We start from the raw sequence: 27,267 nt of genomic DNA, 5'->3' as shown, positions 1-27,267 counted from the left end.
TTTGGGTCACCCATTCACACTCCTAACACAGGCGTTATCCTTAAAGCTGCCTTGGTGCAAGGTGTTAAGGGAAAATAGAAATATGAAGATTTAACTGGGGAAACTTGATAATTTATCAGAAGACTTTGCAAGATTGGGACTTGAATTGAGGCATCCTTAATGGAGCAAAGGAAAATGGTGATTGTATTTAAATTATTTTTCTTTTATTTGTTTGGGTTTCTTTTTTAAAATCAAAAGCTAAACCATACATTTGTATGGACATACAGGATTCTCAGCAATGTCTTTGCACTCCTTCCTGAGTCAGTAGGGCTCATGCTATAGGGGACAGACATGGCTTTCTTTTGAAAGAACCAGTATAGACAACGTCAAACCCTTTGATGTGGAGGTATTGTAAATCTTTCCACGTGATTCTTCCTGGAAGCCATGCATTTCCTAAGCGGCATGTTGACCAGTTCATCCCATTTACAACGCTACTTCTGCAGCTCTGCTTTCTCCTCTTCCCACCGCCTTGGGTGTGGGAACCCCGGCGCCCAGGGCAGCCGCGGCCGGGGGTGCTCCGCCACTCAGACCTGGAGGAATGCTCCCGCTGTGCCGGAGCACACAAAGGCTGCCTACTTGCTTTGACAAGCCCATGCTGCAGAAAATCCTTGCAATCTTTTGTGCTTCGTGGTGTTGACTTATTTTAGTTCCGCGCTAAGATGCTCCCCATTGAAACAAGCAAAAAAAAAAAAAAAAAAGTGGGGAAAAAAAGTGGAAAAGAGTTCTTTTAAATGCTGTTATTCTGATGCCTTTAGCAGGCACTTTGCCTGACTTTCTAAAGAGATTGGTTTGAACGGTGCAACTTTGGTTATGCTTTGGGGGGGAAAAGAAGAGCATAGTTGTAGGAATAATAAATATGACTGTTCACTAAAGCCGATTATGTTTGCATTGAATGGCGATTAAAATATAATGTGCAATGATAATTGGCTATTTCTGAGAACCAATGTGACAAGAAGTGACAAAAAAGAGATTATCTGTTAGATTTTTTTTTTCTTGCGTAGTGTGAATATCGTAGTCCTGAATTGTGCATTTAGTACATAACGTTGTGCCCTGGAAAGTCCTAAACTCCAGAGACATCAGTTAGCATAATGGAAAACCTTGGTGTGCTCATGAAAACAGTAATGTGTTTGCTGCTCTTCAGTGCAGTTATACCAGAATAGTTCCAGCCTCTTAATTAAATCTTTTGGTAAAACTTTCTAAATTTTGTGTTTGTGAAGTATATGAGGAAAGTCATAAGAGAAAAATCTTGAGCCATAACAGACAAGCTTCATTTTTTTTTTTTTTTTTAAATGAAACATGCTTACTGTTAAGCCCTGGCAGTTGGACAAAACAGACATCATATTTGCTAGGAGAAATTTCCTGACTCCAGCTGGAATTCCTGGTTGGAAGTAGGGGAAGAGAGTGCCCATGCCCACTGCCGTGAGCAGGGCAGCTCCCTGCCTCAGGGAAGGGACAGGGACGTGTTTCCCTGACCCCGAGGGAAAAGCTGGAACCAGATGTCTCCGGGTCTTCTCTGAGTTCCTCCACTTCACCTGCGTAACTGCCCTCTATTGGGAGCTAGGACTCTTGCCTGGAGCATGGGAGAGCCAAGTTCAAATGCCTGGGGTTTATATGGGGGGTGGTAGTGGAGGACTGTTGGGTTTTTGTTGGTTTGTTTGTTGATCTTTGTTTTTAAGCACTCATTGGACCTCTCGAAGAGTGGGGATGGAGAAGGGGCTACGGTGGGGCAGGCGTGTGCTCGTCTCAGAGGCTGGCCAGTGCAGAGTTAGTCTTGGCTCTAAAGCATCCTGAATGAGTGCCATGACCACGCGCCTCTCCCTGCAGAGACAGACGATTCCCCCTCTCTTTCCATTTTTCACGAAAGGCTTTAACAAGATTTTGTTTTTCCGCTAGCACAGGATGGGGAAGGCGGTGGGGGGGAGAAAGCTTGGAAGGAGAAATGTGAAATGAGGAGAAGAGCAAATATTCCCTTCCTCACCAAGTTGCAACCATGGTCTGAAAGCATGAAATGACATGAATTAGAAACATACCCAAAACACAGAGCAGCTGAACCTTTGCTGGTATAATCTGTCATGGCTCCACTGAAGTTAATTTGAAAGTCTGTCTGTTCTTAAATAGGTGCAAAGGCCTTCCAATGAATTGTGTGTTACCATAGGAAATCATATTAAAGGGAATGGCATTTTAGGAGTCTGTAAGTCGTCACTTTTAATGGTAGCTGCATTGAGTTTGATATAAACACTCACAAGAGTTTGCAGGATTGATTTAACTTTGTTTGTGAGAATATCTGTACTGCTAAACTGTGAAGTTTAAGCCCTGTAAAATACGTTGTGCTAGAGCCTGGTCCTGATGGAGATCTGCTAATTAATGTGAGCTGAGTGCTCACCCTGCATCATGGGAACAGACTCCTGAAACCACGCTGTACGTGGGGTGCAAAATTCAGAAAGCCAAAAGTTTGTTCAGTGTGTTGGTGGACTCAAAGGCTGAGGAGGAGGGTGGGAATCTTGGTTCCTTCAGTAGCTCAGTAGGATCCAATTTACTTCTAATTCTTTCTCCCTATTTTTTGTTGCAAAAAATAACCAAATAAGCCCTTGGATTTATCAGAAAAGAATTAGGAGCTTATCTTGCTTGTAATGAAGCCGATGGCAACATTAGTTTACTGCAAGATGATGCCCACTAACGTAATAAACAATCATTTTAAGAGGAAAACAACTGAATGCCAATTAAGATGAGCATCAGAATGACAATGTTCCATTTTTCCACTGTACAGAGAATGATTTATGGCCAAAGGATTACTTTTGAAATTGTTTTGAATTCTGCCCTTTAATTTATTAAATGAATCCTTCTTAGGAACTTGATTGCTAATTCACTTTAATTTAAAAAAGCCCCACTGTCTTCTTTGGATGTAGGCAGAGCCCTCAGGGTTCCATAAAACTGTCAATATGGCTGTTAATTTAGGTTTTCTTTTTTCCTTATGGCTTAAAGCTTAATTGTGAGAGCTGGGAAGATGCCATGGTTTTGGTTTGCAGGGACTCAAACAGTGTCTTACGGGTTTCAAATCCCATCAGAATTCATAGGAACCCTCCTGCTTCTGCTGCCATGTCAAGTTGGAAAACCTGCAAAAATGTGGGGAGGAGCAGGGGTTTGCTGAAAGCGAGTCCCACCTGGTTTCCATGCTGGAATCGGTGATGGATAAGAACCAAGTGCCTTAGTCTGAATGTCCCTCAGCTTTCGGTGGGTCTGGATCCAGATCAGGATCTGAACTTTTTGTGCCTCAGGCTTGTCTCTAATTGAAGCCATGCAAAACCACACATTTCACATGACTTTGATGCAAAACCATAAATAGGCCCATTTTTTATTCAAAACCAAGTCCAGGCTTGCTTAGAAAGATCACAAACCTTCTGCTGAACCTTGATGGTCCCAGGTTGTAATGAAAATTCAAGTCTCCAATGCAATAACGTTCCTGGAGGGAACAAGGCTTGGTTTTTGTCATTCTAGTTAAACGTGTGACTGTTCTGAGACAGGCAATGGTGTTCCACTCGCTGCGCGTTGGTCAGAAGGTGGTCTAGGCTCTTCTTCACACAGACCCTGATTTTAATTCTTTTTCTTGGGTTAGATTCTAATCAAAAAATTTCAATGGCACTTATAATGGTTTTGTCTTATACAGAACAATATAGGAAAGATTCCAAGTGATGCAGGATTGAAAAAGCAAGACAAAGATGACCATGGAAGCTAGGATGAAATTGTTTTGATTGAACCACTTCTGCAAACTCTTTTTTCCTGAGCAGTCAAATTGAGAAAACAAAACAAAAAAACCTGCATGTTTGAATTTTGCAAAACGATTGTGATGTTTGAAGGAGACTTTCAAAACAGTGCAAAGATTTTAGCAATACAGATTCTGGTACCTTAGCAGAACAGCATGACTGTTTTTAATTTTAATGACAGATGCCAGTTCTCTGAAGATCACAATCTGAGCATTCACTGTGAAGTTATCCACTGCACATATTGGTTAATCCATTTATATATGATGATATATGTTAGAATTAAGTGAATGGTGACCAGAGCACAGGATGAGTCAAAGCTTGTTTGTAAGGTATCATTTGGTAACTGCCCTTACACCATGATCTGGAAAGTCTAACCAGAGTGTCTGAGTAAGGTAATTGTCACTGAAAACACTAGAAATGTTTCCAGGCCGTCTGTTGCTCAGCCACTTGTTATTTGTATGGCCATGGTAAACAGGAGCCCTGCTCGCAGACTGCCACTGTGCTGGGAGCTGCACCAACACAGAACTGGAGACGTCCCTGAGGAAAGGACCTAATGATGTAAGTACAGGATGGTGCACCAGACGTGCTTAGACTTTAAAGCAGAGATGGAGGCTCTCGAGCTTTGTGAGGAGCAGTGGTCTCAGCCCACTGATACCTGAATTGCAGCAGAGATGTTGGTAAGTTGTCACAGCAATGAAGCCTTTGTTTATTCCTGTCTAATTCGATGTCTGTCATGACAATGGATGTTCTAGGCTTCTGCTGTGAGCCCAAAGGCACAACACTATGTGCTACCAGGGACAGAGAAACACAGATTGCTTGGCCAACGGCAGATGAAGGCAAAAAGTCCACAAACGTGGCCCTCGCAGGGTAGCTCTCTTGCGCTTGTTTCTGCGGTTTGTGATCCCCTCAGGCAGCGTTAAACCTGGGACGCTGGATCTCCTCACCCTGCTTCTCTAACAATAAAAAGGAAGCCACTTAGAAAAGCTGCAAACAGCTCATTTCTCCGTTGATCTCTGTTTTCCTTTGCAGACCCAGGAGGCTGGCTGGGAGCATGCGGCTTTTATTCTTTTTCTGTCTCTCTGCTATTGTGCAGAGTTCATTCTGGCAGGCTCTCCCGTACGCATCTGGGGCATCTGTCAGGCCCTGGTGGCAGGCTCTGTCCGGCTGGGTTGCAGGCCAAGTTTTGACTTCCTAATCTGTATTTAACACTTTGATGTGGCTCTCGGCAGAGACCTTTAGTGACCTAAAGCAGAGAGAGAATTGCATCTCACAATCCACAGGGTGTGAACTGAGGAAAAAATTAACATTTTAAAAATTTGCTGTCAAATGAAAGTGCATAATTTTTGCTGAAATTCAGTGAGTGTTGAATATTTATCTTTTGCAAGCTTCCTAGGAAAGCCCACCAAAATACATACTGCTTATCTGCATAGGTAGGGGAGGCAACCTGTGTGTTAGTGGTTGTACTTTTTCCAGTACATATCAGGGGGATATTTCTGTTCCAGACTAGACTTACAAGGCGAGAGATGGCTCTCGTGCAGCCAAACCCATGCTTCCATTTTAGGACCCGCTATAGTTTCATATGGCGGCAGGCAAATGCCAAGCACTCTGGAGCTGTGAAGAGTCTGCTTTCAGGAGAAATTAGAAACAACGGGAACTACTTTTATTTCCACCTACGAAAGCTCTCATTACATGCTTTACTGTGGAGCTATTAAGATTCTCGCTGGCGGTGTTACCGGGCACCCAGCATTGTGCATGTGAGTCTTTGCAGGCTGTGGAGCTCTTGCTCTTAGTCGTGTACAAGAGGAACAAACAGGGATTCAGTTCAGTGGTGTCACAGGACTGGAAGGCAAGATGAAGCAGGACCTAGAATTTTTATAGTCGACATAAAGCTTTTCCCAGATCCCCCTCACTTCCTCCCATAATGTTGAGAAGCTCTGGGAAACAGAGAACCTTTAAATAGATGCTATCAATTAACCCTATGGCCTAACAATTTAAGATGCTGATTTTACAGAGATGACAGATTGTGGCTAAGAAACTATGCATTTTAACAACTTTTTTGAATTCGTATGCTTGCATTTTGGTATTTTTTTTCCTAGTTTTAAGCATTGTAAATCTGTTTGGGACCACTTTCACTGTTATCTTAGAGAATTTGCCCTATTTCTGAAGGGTAAAACCATCAGCTTTAATGAAACCATTGATTTTCAGTGTGTTGGGAGATCATCTGACAGTGAACTCCTCTTCATGCTCCAAAAAAGGTTTTTATTGGGTTCTCATTGAGGAAAAAGGAATTAAGTTAAAGGCCATCTACCTTGTGTCTTCTGTGCATGGAAATTCCTGATACGAGTGGGTGACTGAAGGCTGCATCCAAGCCTAGACGCTTGATCCAAAGACCACTGAAATGGTGAGATTTGCATTTAATACTTGGGATGAAGAACTAGATTCTTTAGTGTCCCTTCCATTGGGAATGGCAGGGAGAAAATGAGTGATAGTATGTGTGGTTTTGTACCTTATATATTACCTAAATAATCTCTGTCTAGATGATTGTGTCGCTTTAAGTCATTGAAACTCCAGATGCTTATGTTTTCGGGACGCTACTATGTGCGAAGTGCATGTATCATGGTACTGCCTCGATCTGTGCACTCAGGATATCAAAGACATACTTGCACCTTTATAAAATTAAATCTGCCTTCTCTCTCCTTGTTTTAATACCAGATAAGTGTTACTGTTGGCCTTTACAGAAGGTGTGGTTTGTATTTTTACGCATGCACGCGCTGTTTGCAGATTATGCACTACTGTGTATGCATTTACATACGTACTCTGTATGCAAGGTGTGCTCGTAGTTTGTATTGGCTGTGGCAAGGATCTGTATGTCAAGGATAGCGTGTGTAGCATATTCTGTGCTACTTAAGTCTTGAAGCTGAGATAGCAAAAAATACAACTCCTGATTGGTGGTAGAAAAGATTCACTTAGTGCTTAATAATCTGTCAAACATTTTTTTGTCAGGTGTGTCAGCAAGTGCAGTACTGCAGAACTCTGAGGCATTCTGGCATCTTGTAACACCTTGCATTGTGCAAGAAGGAAGAACTGTAAGCTCGACTTGGAAACAGCAAGGCAGGGTGAGATGGTTTGGGACTGGAAAATCATCAGGAGGAGAAGTCTGTGAGAACTGGAGATCTGGCACCTTGGGTTGCACGTCCTGGGTGTCGGACCTGGGAGGCTGTAATTGCAGGTGGCGTGCAGGGGGTATCCCACATGCCTGATGTGTAGCAGAGGTGTAGTATTGGATCTATATTGCATCACAGCTATTAATAAACACAGCGTGGATTAGCTAAATGACCCAAGCCAGTCTCAAATCCATAAGAATCTTAGAAACTGATCAAATATCTAAGCCCTAGTCTAAATTTTTTTCCCTCTGCTCAGGCTCTTCAATATTGCTGTTTATTTAAAGGCTTCACAAAAAAAATTGAGGAAAATCCCTGGATCTTATATGCCACTATTGTTGCACTGTGGCAGAGAAAGCTGGGAAATGGACAACATACTAGCAACTAAAACTCTTTAATTTTAATTACTGATAATTAAAAAAACCCAAAACAATCAACCGCTGCACAACACTCCCCCCTTCCCCCCTTAGGGGGGGCAAACCCCCTCAAATTCTTGAAAACCCTCATCACAACCCTTTGCCAAAAGCTGGGCAGTAGCTGGGGCTGACTCTGACCCCAGAGCCCAGGCGGTGCCGGGAGCGGTTGGAGCCGGCGGGCAATTCAGACCGTCCTCTTGGGGACTGCTCTGGTCCGTGCGTTAAAGGTTGGGTAACAGTGGTGTAGACCAGTTCTGTAAATACCTGTGGGAATTATATTTTAAAATAGAGCGGAAGTACGTCTCTATCTCCCGCAAATGGAAGCAGCCTTATTTGTTGTTTAATTTGCCAAGCTTATTTTGTATAATTTGCAGCTTTCTGGGAAATGTTTTGCAGTCAAATTTTGTTGGGAAGTGCTTAAAAATCATAGTTCCTTTTAAACAGCTACAAAATGTAAAGTACCATGGTGAAGTTTGCTAAAATTGATATAGTGGAGGCAATAGTTAAGCTAATATTTTATATTGGCATAATAACATAAGTATTATGTAAGTTGTGCTCCGTGCACACCGTGGGTTGCGTGCTCATCAACACACGCATTTCTTTTCTCATTGTTTAAAATCTCTGTTAATGTTGGAGTTATAGAAAGTGGCTTGATATCAATCAAAACTTTATTTCATTCTGATTCCTGAACAAATACTCTTTCAAAATAAATAATATTGTGGGAAGGGGAGAAAAAAAGAAACAAGAGTTAAGATGTGTTTTGTAATGTTAGTGTCTATCAGGCATCCTGCTGCTTCTGGCTTGTGTGTGTGGAGGAATAGTTAAGAAAAGCTGGTGTGTTTCTCTCTCAAACTTTGGTGCAGAGTTACTTTTTCAGTTTTGGGGGCTGCTAGTAATTCAGAGACAGTTGTAAATTTATTGTTTTATTGTATCTGCAGAGGTTTCAAAGCAGATGATGTAAGTGTGCGTATGTTTAGTCATCTAATTTTTGACATCTCTACCATTAAACATTCACCAGCAACCATCCTTCTTGTAGGTTTTCAAGAGCATTTACCAGCATTTGTCAACAAGTAGTAAATGAGAGCAAACGCATGGGAATGACATATATGTCTGTGGTGTAGAGATCAAGAGTGACTCCCAGCCGGACACGTTTTCCATGCTGTAAAGGTGCTGTGGGGCTGGCTGCAGCCCAGCACGGCGCATCAGTCCCTTCTGTTGACTTCTCTGAGGTCGACTGATGTTGGGCTTTGTTCTGGTTTTCTTATTGGACTGAAGAATCGTGAGTTTTCACTGGAAATTAAGCTCCCCATGTTTCTTTTGAACAGATAGTCAGCTGTATACCTTGCTTCATTATTAGCAAATCACAGTGTTAATCTCTTTATAGCACTATGCATGTGCGTGGAACTCCCTCTTTTTTTAATCAGCCAAATTTCAGTTGTTTTGATGCCTGTTTAAAAAGTAGAAAATATCTTGCTTCAATTTCTCATGTCTGTTTAGTATCTGTAATATGGCAATGGTATGGTCAGGTGGCATCTATGAGCTCTAATAGCTTTTGCGAGGTTTCTTTGCTCACACGTTGCCTCGTTGCCTAACCAGAGTGGTTTGGGTTACGCATCGGTGTTGCACCGTGAGCTCTCAGGGGACAAATCACTGGGAAGAGTAATTAAAGGATGATGCCAGGGGCTCATTGGCACACACACTCCACAGGATGAGAGACAAGGGGAATCTGCAGGTGACCAGCTCTCAGATGGACTCAAGTTAATTAGTGTAACGGCATCATAGGCACTATAACGAATGAAACAGCATTGTGCGCTTCAGGGAGTGTTGTGCGTGAAGGAGTCCTGCACCCCTGTGCTGGTACCCAAGGCAGGAACTGGCATAAAAAACCCTGTGGGAAATAACACAAAGAGGTGCTGAGCACCCTACTGCTATCCCATTGTAGGGTCCTTTCATCCCAAATACTGGAACAACCATAAAGGCAGAGACTGTCTTTGACCAGTGGGACCAGAGGGCTCAGTACCCAGCAGGACCTGGTCCTATGACAGAAGATGATGGATTTTGAGGTCAGCACCCCAATTCTTATGTAGTTGTGATGGGAGTGACCTGGAGTTACTAACAGATTTGGCTGGAAAAAAAGTATTTGCCAGGAGTAGGTAGTACCTTGGAAAATCAATCACAGGAAAAATGTCTGGTAAAAAAATGTAACATTTTTTAATTTATTCAAATCTGAAAAATGAAAAACAAAATGTCAGCACTCTTAGTTTTCTTTCACAAAAAAAGCAGTCTTCTGCAAAGTTAAGTGATTTCTAGAGGAAATTGAGTATTCAGTGACAAAATCCAATAGTCTTATTAAAAAAAAAAAAAAAGTCTGGAAATATTTTGGCCATTCCAATTCCTGAGAGTGACAGAGATGATCAAATAACTCAGTTTGGCTCTATAGTAGGTAACAGTGGCTTTGAGGGGTAGTCTGGCTGCAGTTGTGGGTTTAAGATGAGATGATAGCCTTGATTTCCCGTAGAGACTTTGAGGACTGTAATATTGACATTGAGATGAAGCTATCTACAACAGCTTGCCCTGTCAGTGTTTGTCTGTTTTGAATCAAGGATGGTATTAATTCAGGTGCTAGAACTAGTTGAGAGCTAGAAAATGTATAGAAATGCTCTCAAAATTTTTTACCTTAGGCATCTGTACAATTTCTTTTTTCTTCAAAAATGTTTTAGCAATACAACAAGTTGGTTGAAACCCAGTGAAGCAATGCAGAGCTGTTTCTGAAAAATACTTGTAAGATTTTTCTGTCTTGGTGTGCCCAGTAAGCTTGATCAGCTTGTATAACGTTAGGAGTTTTGTTTGCGTGCTGTTGTTGCAGAGGATTGAGCCAAATATAACTTATATTTTTTTTCTTCTGAAGAATCCACACTGACTACACAGTGAGAGATTGCTGACAGCTCAATTATTTGCAGTGCTTTAACTCGCTAATACAGTCTCGTTATTTATCCAGACTCCTTCATTTGCTTTATTTAATTTCTTAGCTGATAAATTCCATCTCCCAGGATACTCAATGTTTTCAGTCTTAATCGGTTACCAATCAGCTGATACCAGCTTGAAGACATGATGCCAGCCCTTTCTTAGTATGTTCTGGGACTTAAAAAGAGTGATTTAGATTTCCTCTTAAGTCTCCCTGTCTTTCATATTAAAATATTGCCTAAAATATTAATTTCCTAAAGGTTGTTGAGAGCAAACCTCATTTGGATTTGAGTATTTAGCTTCCTTCACCTTTTCCTAAATTTAGGAGGCAAAGTTGTTTGGCACTTTTTTTTGAGTCCTCTGGAAGTTTTCCCTTGAAATCTCCTAGTGTTTTTAAGTGAGAAGACAAGATGTTGCAATGCTCAAATACGAGACTTGTGTTTGCAGCGTTACTGCTGATGCTCCCTGTGGGAAAGGTTGGAAGAGCCCCCAGATGTGGGCACATGTGAGCTCCCAGTGAAAACCAACGGGATGCGCTTGTGACAGCTTCGTGCTTTTCTAAAAGCTCTCCTCTCCAAGTCAATAGGCTGAATTCAGAGAGATGGTCCGGGGTGACTCAGAGCCCAGTGGCAGTGTGATTGTACAGGTTCCTGCTGGAGTTCTTTGCGGTGCCCGGGGTTATCGCAGTGCCAGCTCCCTCTCGCTGAACTCCTTCCCTGGATCTGCTGGGAATGACGGGAGAGCTTGAGCCAGGGCCAAAGCTTGCCTGGATCCAGCTTTGCTCTTGCACTGGTGGAAACAGCAGAGTAGTCATCTGAGGCCAGTAAATAAGAACTGTATGAAGTCAGCAAGGCAGTCTTGTCTGCACGGGGCAAGTTGTAGCAGTTTAACTTTTACTTAGTCTTTAAATCTGAGCTAACCCTTATGTGGGGCACCAACCTTGATACCCTGGGGAAAGGTCCCGCAGGCTACACAAGTTCTACCAAATAGCATTTTTCTTGTTGTTGGTTTTTTGGTTCAAGTAGTGCAGTTGCTCGGGTAAATGTACTTGAGGATCTGGCTTGCCCTGGTCTGTGTGACTAAGTCAGGAGAGGGATCTGTTTTTCTGCCCTCCCTTAGGTGGGTTTCCTGGGCAATATATGCCCACGTGTGAGTACTACCTGTACAATAGGATCTGAGTGCTAACCGCAATTCCTTTATATTTAGTTTACAGAATAAAATAATAATGATAGTAATTCCCAGTGCAAATTTACAGCAGTGAAACTTGAGAGTGGGATCAGGCCCACATGCAAAGCTGTTAAGTACTTCAGTATTACTTGTATCAACAAATCAAATCTCTTCTTGGAAAAGGAGGTGGGGGAATAAGAAGAGATTTTTGTAGTTGTATTTGGAGTTTCCTTTTCCCTTCTTTTCACTGTAGCAATTCTTTATCCTTTCATGCACAGTTGAGAATTAGCCATTTATTCTTAGTGCTGGTGATGCAGACTTTGATATTTAAAATGGAATGTGTTCCTTTTTGATGCTCTGTGGTTTTGAATGAAGTACATGCTAGCAGATTAATGGTGCAGAACAGTTAGACACTGGCCATTTTTTTTCCTTTCCATATTATTTCATCATTCAAAAAAAAAAATTAAATATATTTTAAAAGAAGAGCCTGTGAATTGTCTATTGTTTGTGCAGTGAAATTGTTTTCACAGTGTTGTCATTCTCTTTTAAGTTGAAATCGTTGAATAGCTATGAGCTGTCACATTTTTTGTAACTTATAACTGCATCAAGCTGTGCTGACAAAATGTCCCTGCATAACTGTTAATATGCATTGTCATTTTAAGCATGAAACAGTTTAGCTAATGATTTATCTCTTATAATGCAGCCCTTGGGGCAGCTGTATGATTTGTCTCTTTAGCAAGTCAAGTAATTTCTTTAACAAAATGTTAAGCACAGATGGGCCATAGGCTGTCAGTTAACCATTATTGTGCATGCATCTGCTTGCCTTCAATGCACTGTTTTATGTATTCAGCCACTTACTTAGGCACAGCTCTCTGAAAAGCGGAACCTACTCTGATTGGCAAATAAAATGTTCATTTGTCTCTTCTTCCTATTGTTTTGTTTTGGTAACACATGTCAGCAGCTCAATTACCCAGTTCATTAACAGCTCCCAATGGACATGATGGCCAACCCATGATAAGGAGGGCGATTGTGGCACATATGGTCAATAATAGCCTGTCTCTTGGTAATTGTAAATAAAAGTCACTGTTGGCCGTTTCCTTTTACTGCCGCTACTGTTTTCCTTTTCACTTTGCTGTACAAAGCACATTTCTCTATGTGAATCAGCCCAAACAAAATAAAAATACCATCCACTTCTCTCAAGAAGATCACTTTTGTCACTGTTGTGGTGGTTGTTCCCTTCCTGCGCTAACTTTTCAGCTTAGACCTCACAAGAGATGGAGTTGCTCTTTTCCAGTTCCAGTAACCAATTAATTACTCTTACTAGTCAGTTTACTTAAACAGCAACATATTTTCTTCCCATTTCACTCACTGCAGACTTCTGTAAAGTGTCTGTGGAGTTTAGAGAAAAAAAAAAAAGCCATTTAGAATGTTTTTGTAAGTATGCCCTTTGCAAATAGCAGCGGTTTTCAAAGGAGTAATTGAAGTGTGGCTTAATCCTTGTTAGATGAGCGATATTCATGTCTGGAACAGAGGCTTGCTTTTTGGTTTCGTTTCTTGGTTTTTTTGATATATCATCATCAAAATGCCAGTAAAAAGGGTTAAAAGTGATTTTACTACTTGTGAGTATTTAACATCGTACCAGGTATTCTCTTGATTTCTAGCAAGATTGAGAATTTTCTTACACATTTGCTGATCCTAAATTTTTGCTTTTAATAGGGAAATATGACCATGTAGCAGCATTAGCATGTTTTATCCTTTAACCCCACTGAAAAATCTCTTGTGGCTTCTTGTTTTGTTCTTTGTTTCTTGAAATATGCTTTTGTTTTTCCTTTCGAAGAGGAGTCCAACTGCTAACAAATTTTGGGCTGTGACCTAACAGGGTGAAACTTGGGGTGCCCGAATCTCCCCTCTGTCCTCATAACCCGTTGATGGTGAAACACAGAAAGTAACGAGTGAATTAGATAAAATTGCAGCTCTGAGTCCTGGTAAGCTTCCCAAAAGTGCTTTGGTGGGAGCACTCCAACCTAAAATTTAGGGATGCTCTTCTAATCTTGGGAGCATGCTTTATCTTGGCCTTCAGTTGTGGTGACTTAAAGAGCTCACAGGTGGCTGAGGGGTGACTCCAGACCCCCTGAGCCCACCCCCGCTGCCTGCCATATTCATAACTAATCTGTAGTCTCCACCCAGGGCTGCAGGCACTCAGGGAGTTGTTGAGTGTCAGAGTTTATTCGTCCTGTTTTGATTAGCAGAGACCTGGCAGGGCGTACTTTCTTTTTAATGGCTCCTTGCTGTGACAGGGAGGTTTCTGGCAGAGGAGAGGGGAGCCTGGCATCATGTTTCCCCAGGCTCATACAGCAAAATGAAGGTCTGATGACGGGAGGCAGGTAGTTGGTCGGCCCCAGAATCTTCATTATATTTTGTGTGCAAATACGAGCCTGCCCCTAAATGGGATTGCTCAGAGCCGGGGCGGGGGGGGGCTGTTAGTAGGAAATACAGATGCCGTTTTATTTTCCTGCGGACTTTAGTTTGAGGAAAGAAAGGATGCCGCGTGTTTCTAGCCCGTTGGCTGTAAAACCGCCAGCTGCTGACAGGCTACCCCAACACAAACAAGGATGCAGGGAGGAATGCGCTTCTGGCCACCTACGGCTGCTCCCAGCCAGCCAGCGCTGGAGGCTCACTTAATGAGTGCCTGACGGCCGCATCCGGGGACAGTTTTCCCGTCTCTCCCTCCCTTTCCTCATTAATTCACCCACAATAGGATGGAGGGTTGCGTTAGAGCCCCCTTACCTCTGGCAGGGAGAGGCAGTCTTGGAGGGACGCCTCCAGGTGCTGAGGTTTGGGGAGGGGGTAGCTCGGATTAACCCCTGCTGTGCATCCCCTTCACCCTGGCTGCCCTCCCCGGCCCTCCCGGCCCACCGCCCCCCTCGCGTCCGCCGCAGCCTCCTTTGTGCCTCCCGCATCCTGCCAGGCAGGTGTCAGAGCCCTGAATGCGGGCAAAGGCCCTGCTGATGGATACCACAGATGGAGCGTGGAAATCGGTCGAATAGGCCTCAGCCACAGGCCATTTCTTAGGACCCAACAAAAGCCTCCAAATAAGTCAACAAAAATCCCAAAGATCACAAAGAGAAAGTGTCATTTGTCATTTACTGTGGGTTTGTGTGGGGGTAGCAGCCCTGCTGCACTCTTCCTCGCCTGCACCCGAGTAAACACGAGGGAGGTCACTCGCATCTCTCAGGGCGTGAAAGGCTGCCGGGGATCAGACGGCCATCAGCAGCCCCGCGGTACCCGCGGCCTCCTGGTGCACGAAACCCCGGTGAGCCCCGACGCGGGGGACGCCCCGGCCGCAGCCTTAAGTAATAGAGACGTGGCACGAGGGGGAGAGCCTCTGAAATTAATCTTGCATGAATAAAGAAATGGGAAGATCTGGGGAGGGTAGCTAGAAAATAAACCGCCACCAGAACTCTCCCTGGCCTTCGGGATATTGGGGTTTTTTTTGTATTATTTCAGTGAGATCCATGGCTAGGCGGAATTTATCTAGGGCAGACCCCAGGCTGTTATGCTCAGGGGAAGAGGCTGTGTAATAGTTTATTAAAAAAATTTCACGGTGACTGAAGGATTGCCAGAGAAGTTGTGCCTTCACAGGTTGCAGAAAGATCACCTCTCTGCCTGCGTTTGTCAGGTGCGCTGTGCTGCAGCTGTGATCTATGGGTTTTAAATGGTTGTCATGTTTTTGCTATTTAATTATTCAAATGAAATGTCTTGCTGAGAGGAAGAACAACCCACAGAATGACCTCTTGTGTGTTACTTTGTTGTTCTTTTTGCCCCGATGGGTCTGTCTATGGTGTTTGGAAAAGGGGTAGTTGCAGAGCTCCAGGTGACCGAGTGCCTGTGACACTGGGTAGAAGCTTTTTGCATATCGTGGTGATAGCTGCGGTGATAACCAGCATGCAGCGTTTCCTCAGGTCACCAGGCAGGTCACGAGGGGTTAAGGGATAAATAATTGCTCTTTAATTCTGTAATTCCTTCTTTAATTAAACTTCCTGGCTCAGCTGCTGGTATTGCTTTTGGCTGCTTCTCCCATCTTGAGCTGCGCAGCAGGGGGGAAGCGGTGATCCCGAGGGGTCTGACCGGGATCTCCCAGGACGCTGCTGAGTCTCCTTCTTTCTCCTATTTATAGCTCGAGGGGTTGGAGTATTAAGGTCATTAGGACAACTGTAAAGGTTAGCAATATGCATGTTGTGTGTCTGTGAAGGTGATGAAGGTAGAAATAACCCAGCTAAAATCTGATCACCTTTACCTGTGCTGAATACATGGAAGTCAGTGGATCTAATAGTGAGATATTGCTTAGCAGAAGGGCAATATGCTATGGCTATTGAGCACATATAAAATAAATACTGCTTTTTTTAAAGGCTGAAGTGTGTCCAATTTACATGCTTAGCCAATACTCTGGCTTCTCACCTATATAAAAGTCTAATAATGGTATTTTAGTAGAGAAAAAAAGAATAAAAACTTCATGGAAACCAATAATATTTAAGAAGACTTTGTAAGGAATAAAAATAATGCAGTTTGTAGCACAGACATGTAGCTATCATTTGAGATTACATTTGTCTGATTTTAATATTGCAGATCAGACAAGACAAAGGAACTCAAATATTTTCAGTAAAGCTGCACATAGCAGCCAGGCCTGGCAAAGGGTAACACCAATGAAATGAGATGTGAAAGCCATTTCATTTGGTTTATGTTGTCTTCCTACTTTAGTTTTATTACTTTCTCGCTAAATGTTTGCACTTGATTAGGTATATTATCCTGGATTCTTAGATACTTTGTTCATTTTTTTCTGACTGGTTTACTTTGTAAAAGGCACTTTGTGCCTTTCATATACTGCCTAATGAAATGTAAAGCTAAAATTAAATTAAGTCAGTGTTTCAGTTCTGCATTCTCATTGCTGCATGAATACGAGGGGCAGGGAAGCATCACAAGATTTTTGCTAAGTTTTTATAAGACTTTTTTTAGAAAGATCATTATAGGTCTCCTGATAACTCGATCCAGTTGGTGAGGGAATTCGGGTCAAATTTAGCAATAAAGATCCACTTTAAATTGCACGGTTTAAGCTGGCTTTTTATAGGCATAGATATAGATGTTTCCAGAAGTCCCATACATATGTGTAGAGTCCGAAAGAGCATTGAAGGAGTTCCTGAGATCTGGGGATTTCTTTTTTTTAAACTCATTGTACACAATCAAAGGCAACTTTTGTCAGAAGTTCTCTCCAACAGGGACCTTCCTGAGCTCTGTTTCAGGTCTTACTCCATCAGCTATGGTCAGAGTGCAGTGCTAGCCAATATAACCCTGTTAGCGTGGCTGGTGTGCTCTCCTCCACTCGTCTAGCTTGTCAGCAATAGCTGTTCTACTTAAGGTGGGTGGCTGTTTATGAAGTTAACATAGGAAAAATACTTAAAAAGAAAATACTATATATTTCTTTTCATTCTTGAACAGCAGCATGAAACTATCCTGGAGGGTTGTAACTTGGCAGTTGCTGAGGAGGGCAGGTGTCACTTGGGACCCCAACTAAGATGATTTGGGATTTGTCACTAGTTCGTACAACATGTTATGTTCATTTTGGGATACCCTAGATTGCCTGTACGATAAGGAATGAACTTGAATTGTTTGGGATAGGATGTTTGTGCTGATTCCCCTTTGTTCTTGGGGACAATATTCTCAAGAACCAGAACAGTTTAATCCAGTCTTACTTGGGGCAAAGCTTCCATGCAAGTAAGAGACTGAGTCAGATGTTTTCACAGTGCATTGATGCTGAGCTCTGTGGGAGTTTCTCCTGATGCCCTGGGTATGTTGGATCCAAAATATTGATGGTGTCTGGACAATGAAGATAGCTTTCACATAAAGGCCTCTGGTCTAACAGTAATTGTTCTTTTTTTGGTATGCAGAAATTCATAAACTCTTCAGCTGAATTGTCTGAGAAAGCACTTTGTCTTACTCATGCTGTAAGACTAGGTAAACAGATTAGGTGTATTTATTACCTCAAACAGCTTGAGTGAAATTGGAAATGTAAGATAGCTAGAAATGAACGTGGTAGGGGGTTTTAGCTGGAGCTTGAGAAACAGTGATTTCTTTCTGGCTTCGTGTCCTCAGTTACTTCCAAATAAATCATGTTAAGAAGATTATTTTAAATCGATATCTATACCAATAATTTATTTGGCATTATTGAAGTAGCAGCAACAGTGTTTGTATTTCAATTGAACAAGCAGTTTCAGCATCACTGGGGAGTGTCTGCCCTCTTTAGGTGGTTTCCCTTGAAGACTCGGGAAGAGGGAATGCTTGGCGCCTGGAACAGCTGCTGATGCAAGTGAAGATTGGCTTTGGAAGTCTACTCTTTGGGTTCATTATTGTTTGCTGGAGAATGTGGTCAGGTACTGGAAGAGGCTTTGCTGCCTTCACAGCTATAGCTATGGGTTCAGCCGCAGCTGGGCTGTAGCTGGAGTTCACTTGATTGCCAGGGAGCACAGGGGAAACAAGCAGCGATGCCGTGAGCTGGCTGGCTCTATGTGTGCGTGATCTCGCTCTTTCCATGTCTGTGAAACCCAGTGAGAGTTTCTGTTCTGATTTCTCTTCAAACTGCTGATCGCAAGAGTTGGTAGCCTCTTCCTGGGTCACGGACGTGCTGTACGTGGTCTGTTTCTTGCCGACTTTCCTTAAGCACTAATCGGAGTGTGGTGAGAGGGGCCTTTGGTCCAACGCAGCTTGGCTGTTTTGCAGTCACATCCTGGACTGTTGCCTGGAGCCTGAGCATCAGCACATCTGTGTGTAGCTGTACTCTGTGCTGGTGGCAAACCTCCCAAGGTTAGGAGGAATAATGATGAAACCTTAGGGGAAGGAAGCATGTATGTAGTCTGTATGTATCAACTCTGGTCATCACATATGCTGGAATCTCCTTGCTTTAGTAACTGGAAGAGTCAAGTCAAACTATAGGTCTAAGCTATTCTTACAGTACTTCTCTCTGCAATGTGCATCTCAAATTTTATTTTATTTTTAATATTAACACTTGTCTGGTCTGTCCTGAGGTTATGTTAGGTGGTCCTAAGACAGGCAAGTAAGCCGCAAATGAGTGGGAATGTTTAAATGTGCTGAGATATACTAACACAAATGTGTAAAATACTGTTCAGAGCGTAGGACAAATAATACATGACATGAAGTAAATATTCAATTGTGTATGAGAATTAATTTCTTCATTAGTGCTCCCCATACCTTTGTAATCAGTTCCATAACCATTTCAGCAATAAGGCTTAATTGAGAAATCTATAGGGAAGGGCTCACGGACAGGTGTCTATAAAGTCAGAATGTTTAAGTTACAACATGCACGCTGGTGTGATGAATATTTGTATCTGTTCACTAGTTCAGGGAAAGGAACCAAGGCCATTTTGTTTGTCTGATCACTTGGGACTAAGCAGTACTGCTCGAGTTTTTAAAACACTTGGAAGCTGCTGGAGGAGTTAAATCTAGCAATTTACCGAAAAAGATTTCTAGAGGTTCTTAAATATTCTTGGGCCAGGAAATGGCGCCAAACTCATAGTTGAACTTTTGTGAATTCTTTATTTGTTTGAGCATATTCACATAATGTAACATTTAACTCTGATTTGTTTCTTGCTTTTTTTGAAGTTTTCCAACTGAGTTCTGAGTCATGGGGAAAAAGCAGCTTTTCCATACAAGAGAATATCATTGATCCAATATTTTGCTTTTTTTTCCCCTCAACTAAAGCTAATTTTAGCTTTCTTTTTTTTTTTTTTTCTTTTTTGAGCATCAGCACCCCAGTCTGATGAAGGCTCTGACATTGATTCGGAACCAGATTTACCTTTAAAAAGAAAGCAGCGTCGTAGCAGGACAACCTTCACGGCAGAGCAACTGGAAGAGCTGGAAAGAGCTTTCGAGAGGACGCACTACCCTGATATTTATACTAGGGAAGAACTTGCGCAAAGAGCCAAACTCACAGAGGCTCGTGTCCAGGTATGTATTTAAAAGCTGCCTAAAAAAAGGGAATTTCCTTTTCTGTTACCATGTTGGTCCTTTTATATTCTTATGTGATCCTACTCTGGGGTAGAAGGAAAATGTGAAGCTACGTTGTTTACAACCTGAGGGGGTTTTGCATCTGTGCATGGACATTGGTTTTCCAGCTGTTTAAGATAACTGCTTTGAAAAAAAAAAAAAAAAATTTGTGTTTTCCCCAGTAATTGTTCCATACCTACCATGAATATAATACTGAGCCTTTGGAGAAGAAGGTCTATTATCCCAGTTTGTTTGTTTTATGCATTTGACAGTACTCTGCATGTAATCAGGTCAGCTGTTGTGCCAGTTGAAAGTTATTTAACTGATTTCATCTGTTGTTGTTTGGGTCTTTCAGGCATTAACAGAGGAGAGAAAAACATTTTAAAAAGGACAATGTGTCTATAGAGTCATGCAAGTGAGCAAGGTTACTAGTGCAGTATCTACAGTTTACTTTCAGGTTAGCTTTTGAAGTTGACTTGATTTAAACCTTGTAATATCTCTCTTATCCCTATTGTCAGTTTAATTCAAAAGAAAATAAACTCTCAAATAACTGTTAGGTCTTCACAACTTCATGTAGACCTGGATTGTCTGAACAAGCTAATGTGCCAGAGCAATAAACTGTGAAGTTGATTTAAATTTAAAAAAAAGCATGAACCTGGATTTTCATATGTCCAAAACCGGGCAAATAGTGGCCAAAAAATTCTGGAATAAACTGCATCCCGGGTTTCAGGTTCAGACTAGAATTTCCTCTGTTTCACAGCAAAGCAGCACGTCCTGTGAAATGTTTAATGCCACAGGCAGAATTGTCTGCTGCTCTTTTACTATTTGATATCTGAGACATTTGGAAAAGCATGCCCTGTTTAAATCAGCCTGAGTTGCAAGTGTTCATAAGCAAATATGTGGTTGGGTGACAAGCAAAATATTGTAGCTTGTCATCTAACCAAGGAAGAGAAATGAGTGGTAACTTGTGTTCTGACCAAGGATACAGGTGAATTTGGTTGCTTTGGTGAAACTCTGTGTGTTTTGACCTTTGAAGCTCAGCGTGAGGCATTCAGACTCTGCAAACTGAAATAAGCAGTACAAAACATCCCTCTGACTTCAGGCAAGTGTGCCTATTGCAGCATGGCTGCATTATTGAGTGTCTGTCTTGAAAGGTCCAGACTTTTTCAGTTTTACCTGCTAAATGTTTTTGCAGAAGACTTCAGACCACATTTCTTGCAAGTGTTTGTTATGATTGTGAGAGAAAATCAGATGTATGGATGAATTTGTCTGGAAGGCAAACTCAGTGGTGCATGACTCTTTCCTTAATATGTTTACTAAGTGAAATGCTTGCAAAAGAGCTACATATATAGACTTGGGCCAGGTAAGACTGAATCAAGCCCTGGGAATCATCCACGCACAAACATAATAAAGATAACTTCCTACACAAGTTCTGTTAGCAAGACGAATGGGATCTAGGATATGATGTTTTGGGCTATGTTAGCTTCAGTGGAAAAAAATACGATAAAATGAAAAAGACCCTGTTCGTGTTTTTCTAAATCAATGACCCACAGCTAGAAGAAAAGCAGAACTCTCATTAACATAACAGCTGTCTTAATGTGGCTTTAACCCTGTGACTTTTTACATTCCTTATGGCTTCCTTGGTTCCCTTGAGACGCATCCTGTCTCACACCACTCCTATGATCTACAGCCTCATGAATTCCCCAGTACCTCTGACATATGGATATTTTACCTAACCCAGCATGGAAGAAAGTTCCCAGTCAATCAATGATTAAAATACCAGAACAAAACCTTTCGGGATTAAAGATGAGCTGGGGTTGAAGTAGCCAGCCTGTGGGCAGTTTCCTAGTGCACTCCATCTGTCTGGTACCCTTGAAGGCTGGCAGAGTGATTTAGCCGTGGATTAAGGGATACAGGATTTGCCTTATCAGCATTCAGCACCTCTCTACAGCCCCTTAAAATAGCCACCTATGATGGGCATGTAATAAAAGACAACCTGTGAAAAGAAAATAACCCTAAGAGACTTGAGGCTGAGAAGACTGGATAGCCATACTGATGTAGCATTCAAGCTTTCTTAGTCACACTTCTTTTTTGGTAACAGTATGACAGAGATCAGAGATACCAAATTTTATATGGATATATACACAAAGATCTCTTTTGACTGCTTCCTGATCCAGCATCGTCTAAAAGAGCTGGCTCTTCACAGCCTGGGTCCGGCTGAGCCCAGAAAATTCTTTTTTTCTCTGGAGCTGTACAGTTGTGTTACATTGTCTAGGAAGTTATTTAATTGACTACAACTGCACCAACGTTGCTATTCCCTCAGTCGCTCCGTGTAGCGCTCACATCTCATGTTTTGTTTTCTCTACCCTGCTGCCCCCGTGCTTCCCCTTTCCTTCTATTCCCCAAGGCGGTCTCTGAACACCCGTGAAAGGAAGAGTCTTAAACCGCTGAACTATCTATTTTCTCACTTTCCCACTGTTGAGGAGTAACCAAATGCATGTTTTGAAGCTGGTTGGTTGGAGGTGGGGAAAATAGTTGCCTCTGGGCTGAGATAAAACTTAGAGCATTTCAGCCCCTGGGGGGAACTTTTGAAAGCTACAAGCAACTGAAAACAGACTTTACACTGTGAACATTTGTTGTGTACTGAATCGTGGGGACAGGAAAGGCGTTTGGGGAAAGAAGTATTGCAACAAACTCCACATGGCAAGAGTCACAAGATGTGTGACTATAATCACTGTGAATGCTTCAGCACTGGGTGTAATAAGGAGTTAAAATGCTCCCTGCAGTTCCTCCTGCAGCACCTTTCCACTCAAGGACCTTCCCCTGTGTTTGAGCCTAGATGTGGTGTGGAGCTGGGATGACTACTGCTGCTGCCTCTTCCGAAGGCACCCAGCTCTTCTCTGCACGTTAGATGCTGCAGGAAGGGGAAAGTTCTTCGCTTTTGTGCATTCATCAGATACAATTCAGAAACCTAAGTAGTGTCCCAAAGGATGAACCCTTGTTTAATAAAAAAAAAAAAAGTAAAGAAAAAAAAGTAGTAATACCCTGGGAATGTGAGGTTAAAGATTCACATAGTGTGAGTAAAAATCACAACCATGCAGTGCTTTATTGGTCCAGTTTAAAACCTCATTAAAACCATCATTAAGTTACAATGCAGACCCTTAAGGTCTGTGGCCTATTTTTACTGACTCAATCTGAAGGCAGATTTTAAAAGTGAAATTTTCCCCAGCGTAGATAAAGATCAAAGGCTCTTTCTGAGCTTCAGAGCAGTGCAGTTATGGTTTCTGTAACAAATAGCACATAAGGAATGAAGTGGGTAGCATCTTTTCTTGTCACCTCTTGATTCCCACATCAGGCTTATTTTTAGACCTGGATGAACTGGGCGAACTTTGGCAGCAGCTTGGAGCCTGTTTCAGATTGACAGTGGGAGGTGTCTAATTCAGTCTTTCGGTGAAAGATCTTAAATAAGGTTCAGGTTTGTCTCGTGGCAGGCGGAGGGCCGGGAGCCTGCTCTGGCTGACGGGGGCTGGCCGGTCAGACAACCTTTTTGGGCTGTGTGTTGAAGGCAGACCTCCCAAATTCTCAGAAGTGATGCATGAGACTTGCATGTTGGACCACGTTGAGGGTGTACCCCCAGCTGTATGGATCCTGCAGGGTAGGAGGTCCTGCCGTGAGGAGCGGCTGGCACACGGCTTTCCTGCCTAACCCCAAAAGGCAACGGGGGAAACTAGCTTGGACTCTTTTAGGCCATAAATAATGATGAAAAAGCAGGGGAAACATGTATATCCTGTCCTGAAAAGACTCTTCTCAGCTGAATCCCAGGTTTAAATTGGTTTGCTTGAAAACTTCCAAAAAAGAAAAATATTGTTTAACAAAAGAGCCTATCTGAAAATTGAGGCAGATCTCTCCAGGCTATTAGGATAGGGTTAAATGTTCCCATGTCAAACTTGTAATCAGCTTGTAAGCTTTTGTAAAATAGCTCAGCAAATAAAAGAAGTCCCAAGAGCTCAGAAATCTTGAGTAGCCGGAAGAAAAACTGTAATTTTTAGGTTCTGTGCTTTTGCATATTGTTTTCTTTCTTTCAGTGGGGTACAGGGAGATGGTTTGGAGAAGATGATAGTGGGGGCAAGGTGACAGAAGTGGTGATGACTCTTAAGCTAGTAGTAGGATTTGAAAGCTCTGAAGTCCAGTCTCTCAGCTTTAATAGTCTCTTCTCAGTAGCAAACAGTGAAAAGCATTCACTGGGAAATCACGGGGGAGGGAGGATCTGTGCCAAAAAAAAGTCTTTATTTGCCCTCAGCTCCTCTGAAGCTTGTACACTGAATTGCCCAGTCCTGCGGGGAGATGGAGTAAAGGAAGGTGGGACAGATTCAGGAACATTTAAGACCTTTCAGCAGATCTTTACAGTTATTCCTCATGTGGCTTATGGAAAATTTATAGTGCCTTTTTCTGAGGCTGTCCCTCTTGCATCATATATAGGATAAAGAAAGAAAATGCTGTGTACGTTCTTGTAGTAGATAACCCAGTAATTGCAGATTTTTTTTCTTTTTTCCCTGGGGTAAAGAATGGATTCTTATGGGTAAATTAGCCAACTACAACCATGTGCAGGTCCAAGAAGACATTTTTAAATATAAAGAAAAAGAAGGGATGTGATATTTTTCTGGTCCTTGCTGCCTAAGGGCTCAAATTAGTGTCGCTTTAATTTATAAATACACAGTTCAATTTGCTTGTTACTCAATATTTTGCAGAACTATTCAGCTGCAGTGTTTTAGAAATATTTGTGTAAGACTAAGTCAAAGTCTTTTCAAAGAAACCTATGAGAGTTGAATACGTTGGATTGCGCTGGGAGGTGGTTGGAAGTCCTCGTTTCCTTTGGCACAGCCAAGTGGTTTTTTTAGTCTGTTTTTTCTTTTTTTAAAATGTGTGTATGTTGGTTGTGGGGTTTTTTTGTTTGTTGTTTGCTGGCTTTAAAAGAGCTCTGGTCTCCATCACGTTGATAAGTCCATGTATCCCAACCAGCATGACTTCCCCTCACCATAAACAACCGCTCCCAGCAGACCCCAGGCAGGGAACCCGCAGCCTCGCGCCGTTCCCACCGGTGCTCACGGCAGGGCGGTCTCAGCAGGCTGGCAGCACCGCTTTGGGATGCTGTGAGCAAACAGGCCTGCCCACGGTGTGCCTCTGCGTGTACGCAGTGGACCTTATTCCTGTGAGGCTGGGGGTGTGCAGAGGTCGCACATCAGGAGGGACTGCGGGTGTCGTTAGCAGTCACCCTGCTGCATTTCACAGAACTAACGGAGTCATCTCTGTCCAGGTGTAGCAGTTTCCTCCTTCAGCCTCCCCTCTTAGCAAGGCAGCTCTGCTGCTTCGGGTATGCCCCAAATTCCTTCCCTGATGGCACACCCACCGGGGACTTCTGCTCCCAGGATGGTCAGGCTTTATTTTGAACGTGTGAATTTTGGGGGAAGGGAGAAGTGGAGAATAGAGGGGGTGGGGAGGAAGTTACTGTGAAAAATATCATAAGGCAAAAGGGAAAAAAACAAAAAGCTCCTCTGTCTAAAATTAGAAGTGCCGTTAACAATACATCAGTCTTTTGACTTTGTGTGTTTTTGGCATTCATGCTTGCAATGGTCAGGACTCTGTTTAACAAAATATCCATGGGTTTCCTGCAAAATTCACATCTTGAATGTTTTGCCCGGTTGGATCAGAGATCTTTTTGCCTTAAAAGCACATAGAGCACTCTGTGTTTATGATCAGATCGTTGAAATGTCAAGGCTAATTACACTAGTGTGTTCCCAAGTGAATAAATGCATCTTTTAAAGAATATCCTGTTGAGATCAACGAAATAAGATGTTGGCATGATCACTTGCAAACTACTTAAAGGAAAAATGATAATAAAAGGCAGGATCTAAATATTAGAGAATAGAGATGGGAGAAACCTATTAGTTCACCTCATCCATCCTATTTTGGATAAAAACATTTTTTTTAATATATTCTATTGTGGAGTGATTTTTTTTGGTCAGTTCAGTTCCAGATGCTTGAAAAACTGGAACCTCTAATACTTCCCTTAAAGGACTAATTTTTTTTCCCTTTTGCTCTAAGTTTCATTTCAGTTCTGTTTCTGAGATTGTCCTGGTATCAGCTCGGATAGAGTTAATTTTCTTCCTAGTCATGGTATAGCGCTGTGTGTTGGATTTAGGATGAGAATACTGTTGGTAACACAGATAGTTGGGTTGTGGCCAGGCAACGTTCACACCAAGTCAAGGAGTTTTTGGCTTCTCATCCCCAGCAAGGGGCTGGAGGTGCACAAGAAGCTGGGAAGGGGACACAGCCAGGGCAGCTGACCCCAACTGGCCAAAGGGATATTCCAGACCATATGATGTCATGCTTGGTATATAACTGGTGGGAAACTGGCTGGGAGTTTAGACCACAGCTCGGGAACTAGCTGGGCATCAGCGGTCTGCGGGTGTTGAGCAGTTGTGCTATGCATCACTTGTTTTGTATATTCTTTTAGTATTTTTTCTCTTCCTTTTCTCTTCTATTAAACTGTCTTTATCTCAACCCACCAGTTTTACTTCTTCCCGCCTCCCCAATTCTCTCCCTATCCCACTGATCCCACTGCGGGAGGGGAGTGAGTGTAGGGCTGTGTGGTCGCTTTAGCTGCCTGCTGGGTTAAACCACAACAGAGATGTAAATTTTGGCCAGACACTGGGGTTCAATTTTGTTTCCAAAACATCTGGGTACTTTACATTCCATCTTTGAAAGTGGCATAGAACCTGGGGAGCCACAGCCTCACTAAGATGAATGTGACTTGGCTTCTGGTGCAGACATCGCTTTTGGATGCTTGGGTCCCTCAGACAAGCCACGTTTCCTCTGTCCATGTCTGCCTTTGCACAGCATCAAGCACAATACCGATGTAGTTTAGAGCTCCCGCGTGTTACGCCAACACAAGTAGATCATATTCCTCCAGACACAGTACTATTTGTGTAAGAACATTATATTTTCAGTCTCCAAAATGCAGTAGCTTGCTTATCCACTGCTTTTGCTTCCATGGGGGAGTGTGGTGTGGTAGTGGTGATTTAAAGTACTACCTAGGGTTGGTCTGCCTTCCAGAGATCCATGCTGTTGCTGGTGAAGGCAACACATAAGATACATTAGTTTGTAAGATGAAGTAGACATAGACAGTTTAGAGATGATTTTCTGTTACGCCCACTACAGGGTGGCACTTTCTCACAGTGTGACACTTGTGATCTTCACCGTGGCGGCATTATACTCAGAGCATCTCTGCATCCAGGTGATGATCCCTTCCCTCTCAGAGGGGGGGCTGTGGGAGAGCAGAAGCATCCTATGGGAACCTGCTAGATGTGAAAGGCTGCTTGTAAGACGAGGATTTTGTTATGCTAGTGGAAGTTGAAATTTGCTGAACATAAGAGGACATTGTGTGTAAATCATGTTGGAAGTGTACAGAGAAAACAAAACATTTCCTCAGGTGTTTACGACATGTTTCTAAGCAGGCACGTTGGCTTGTGGTGACTAGATTTATTTTTAAGTCTTGGCTTGATATTGGCAAAATTTTTCAAGATTTCTTTAATTAGTGGTAATAGTGCACATGGATTCTTCATGCTATGTGCTAATTTAAAAAATAAAAAAACCCTTGAACTCTTGAGAATAAGTCAAGGCAGCCAAACATAGTCTAAGTGAAAT

The 27,267-nt window shown here is 42.5% G+C and overlaps 1 protein-coding gene across 2 annotated transcripts in view; it reads left to right on the top strand.

The window, feature by feature from the left end:
- The window catches only part of PAX3 (paired box 3), an 81,393-nt gene that overhangs the window by 34,562 nt on the left and 19,564 nt on the right, over positions 1 to 27,267 (top strand). The window contains exon 5 of one of the 2 annotated variants that reach the window (XM_075760990.1): positions 19,325 to 19,524. In XM_075760990.1, the coding sequence (XP_075617105.1) occupies positions 19,325 to 19,524 (200 nt within the window). Of the gene's footprint in view, positions 1 to 19,318; positions 19,525 to 27,267 lie in introns of both variants that reach the window. The other variant, XM_075760989.1, reaches the window with a different exon arrangement.

This window comes from Balearica regulorum, chromosome 9 (assembly GCF_011004875.1).
Source record: "Balearica regulorum gibbericeps isolate bBalReg1 chromosome 9, bBalReg1.pri, whole genome shotgun sequence".
Lineage (NCBI taxonomy): Eukaryota > Metazoa > Chordata > Aves > Gruiformes > Gruidae > Balearica > Balearica regulorum.
Note: the sequence above shows the minus strand (reverse complement) of the source record. Positions and strands in the feature narration are given on the sequence as shown.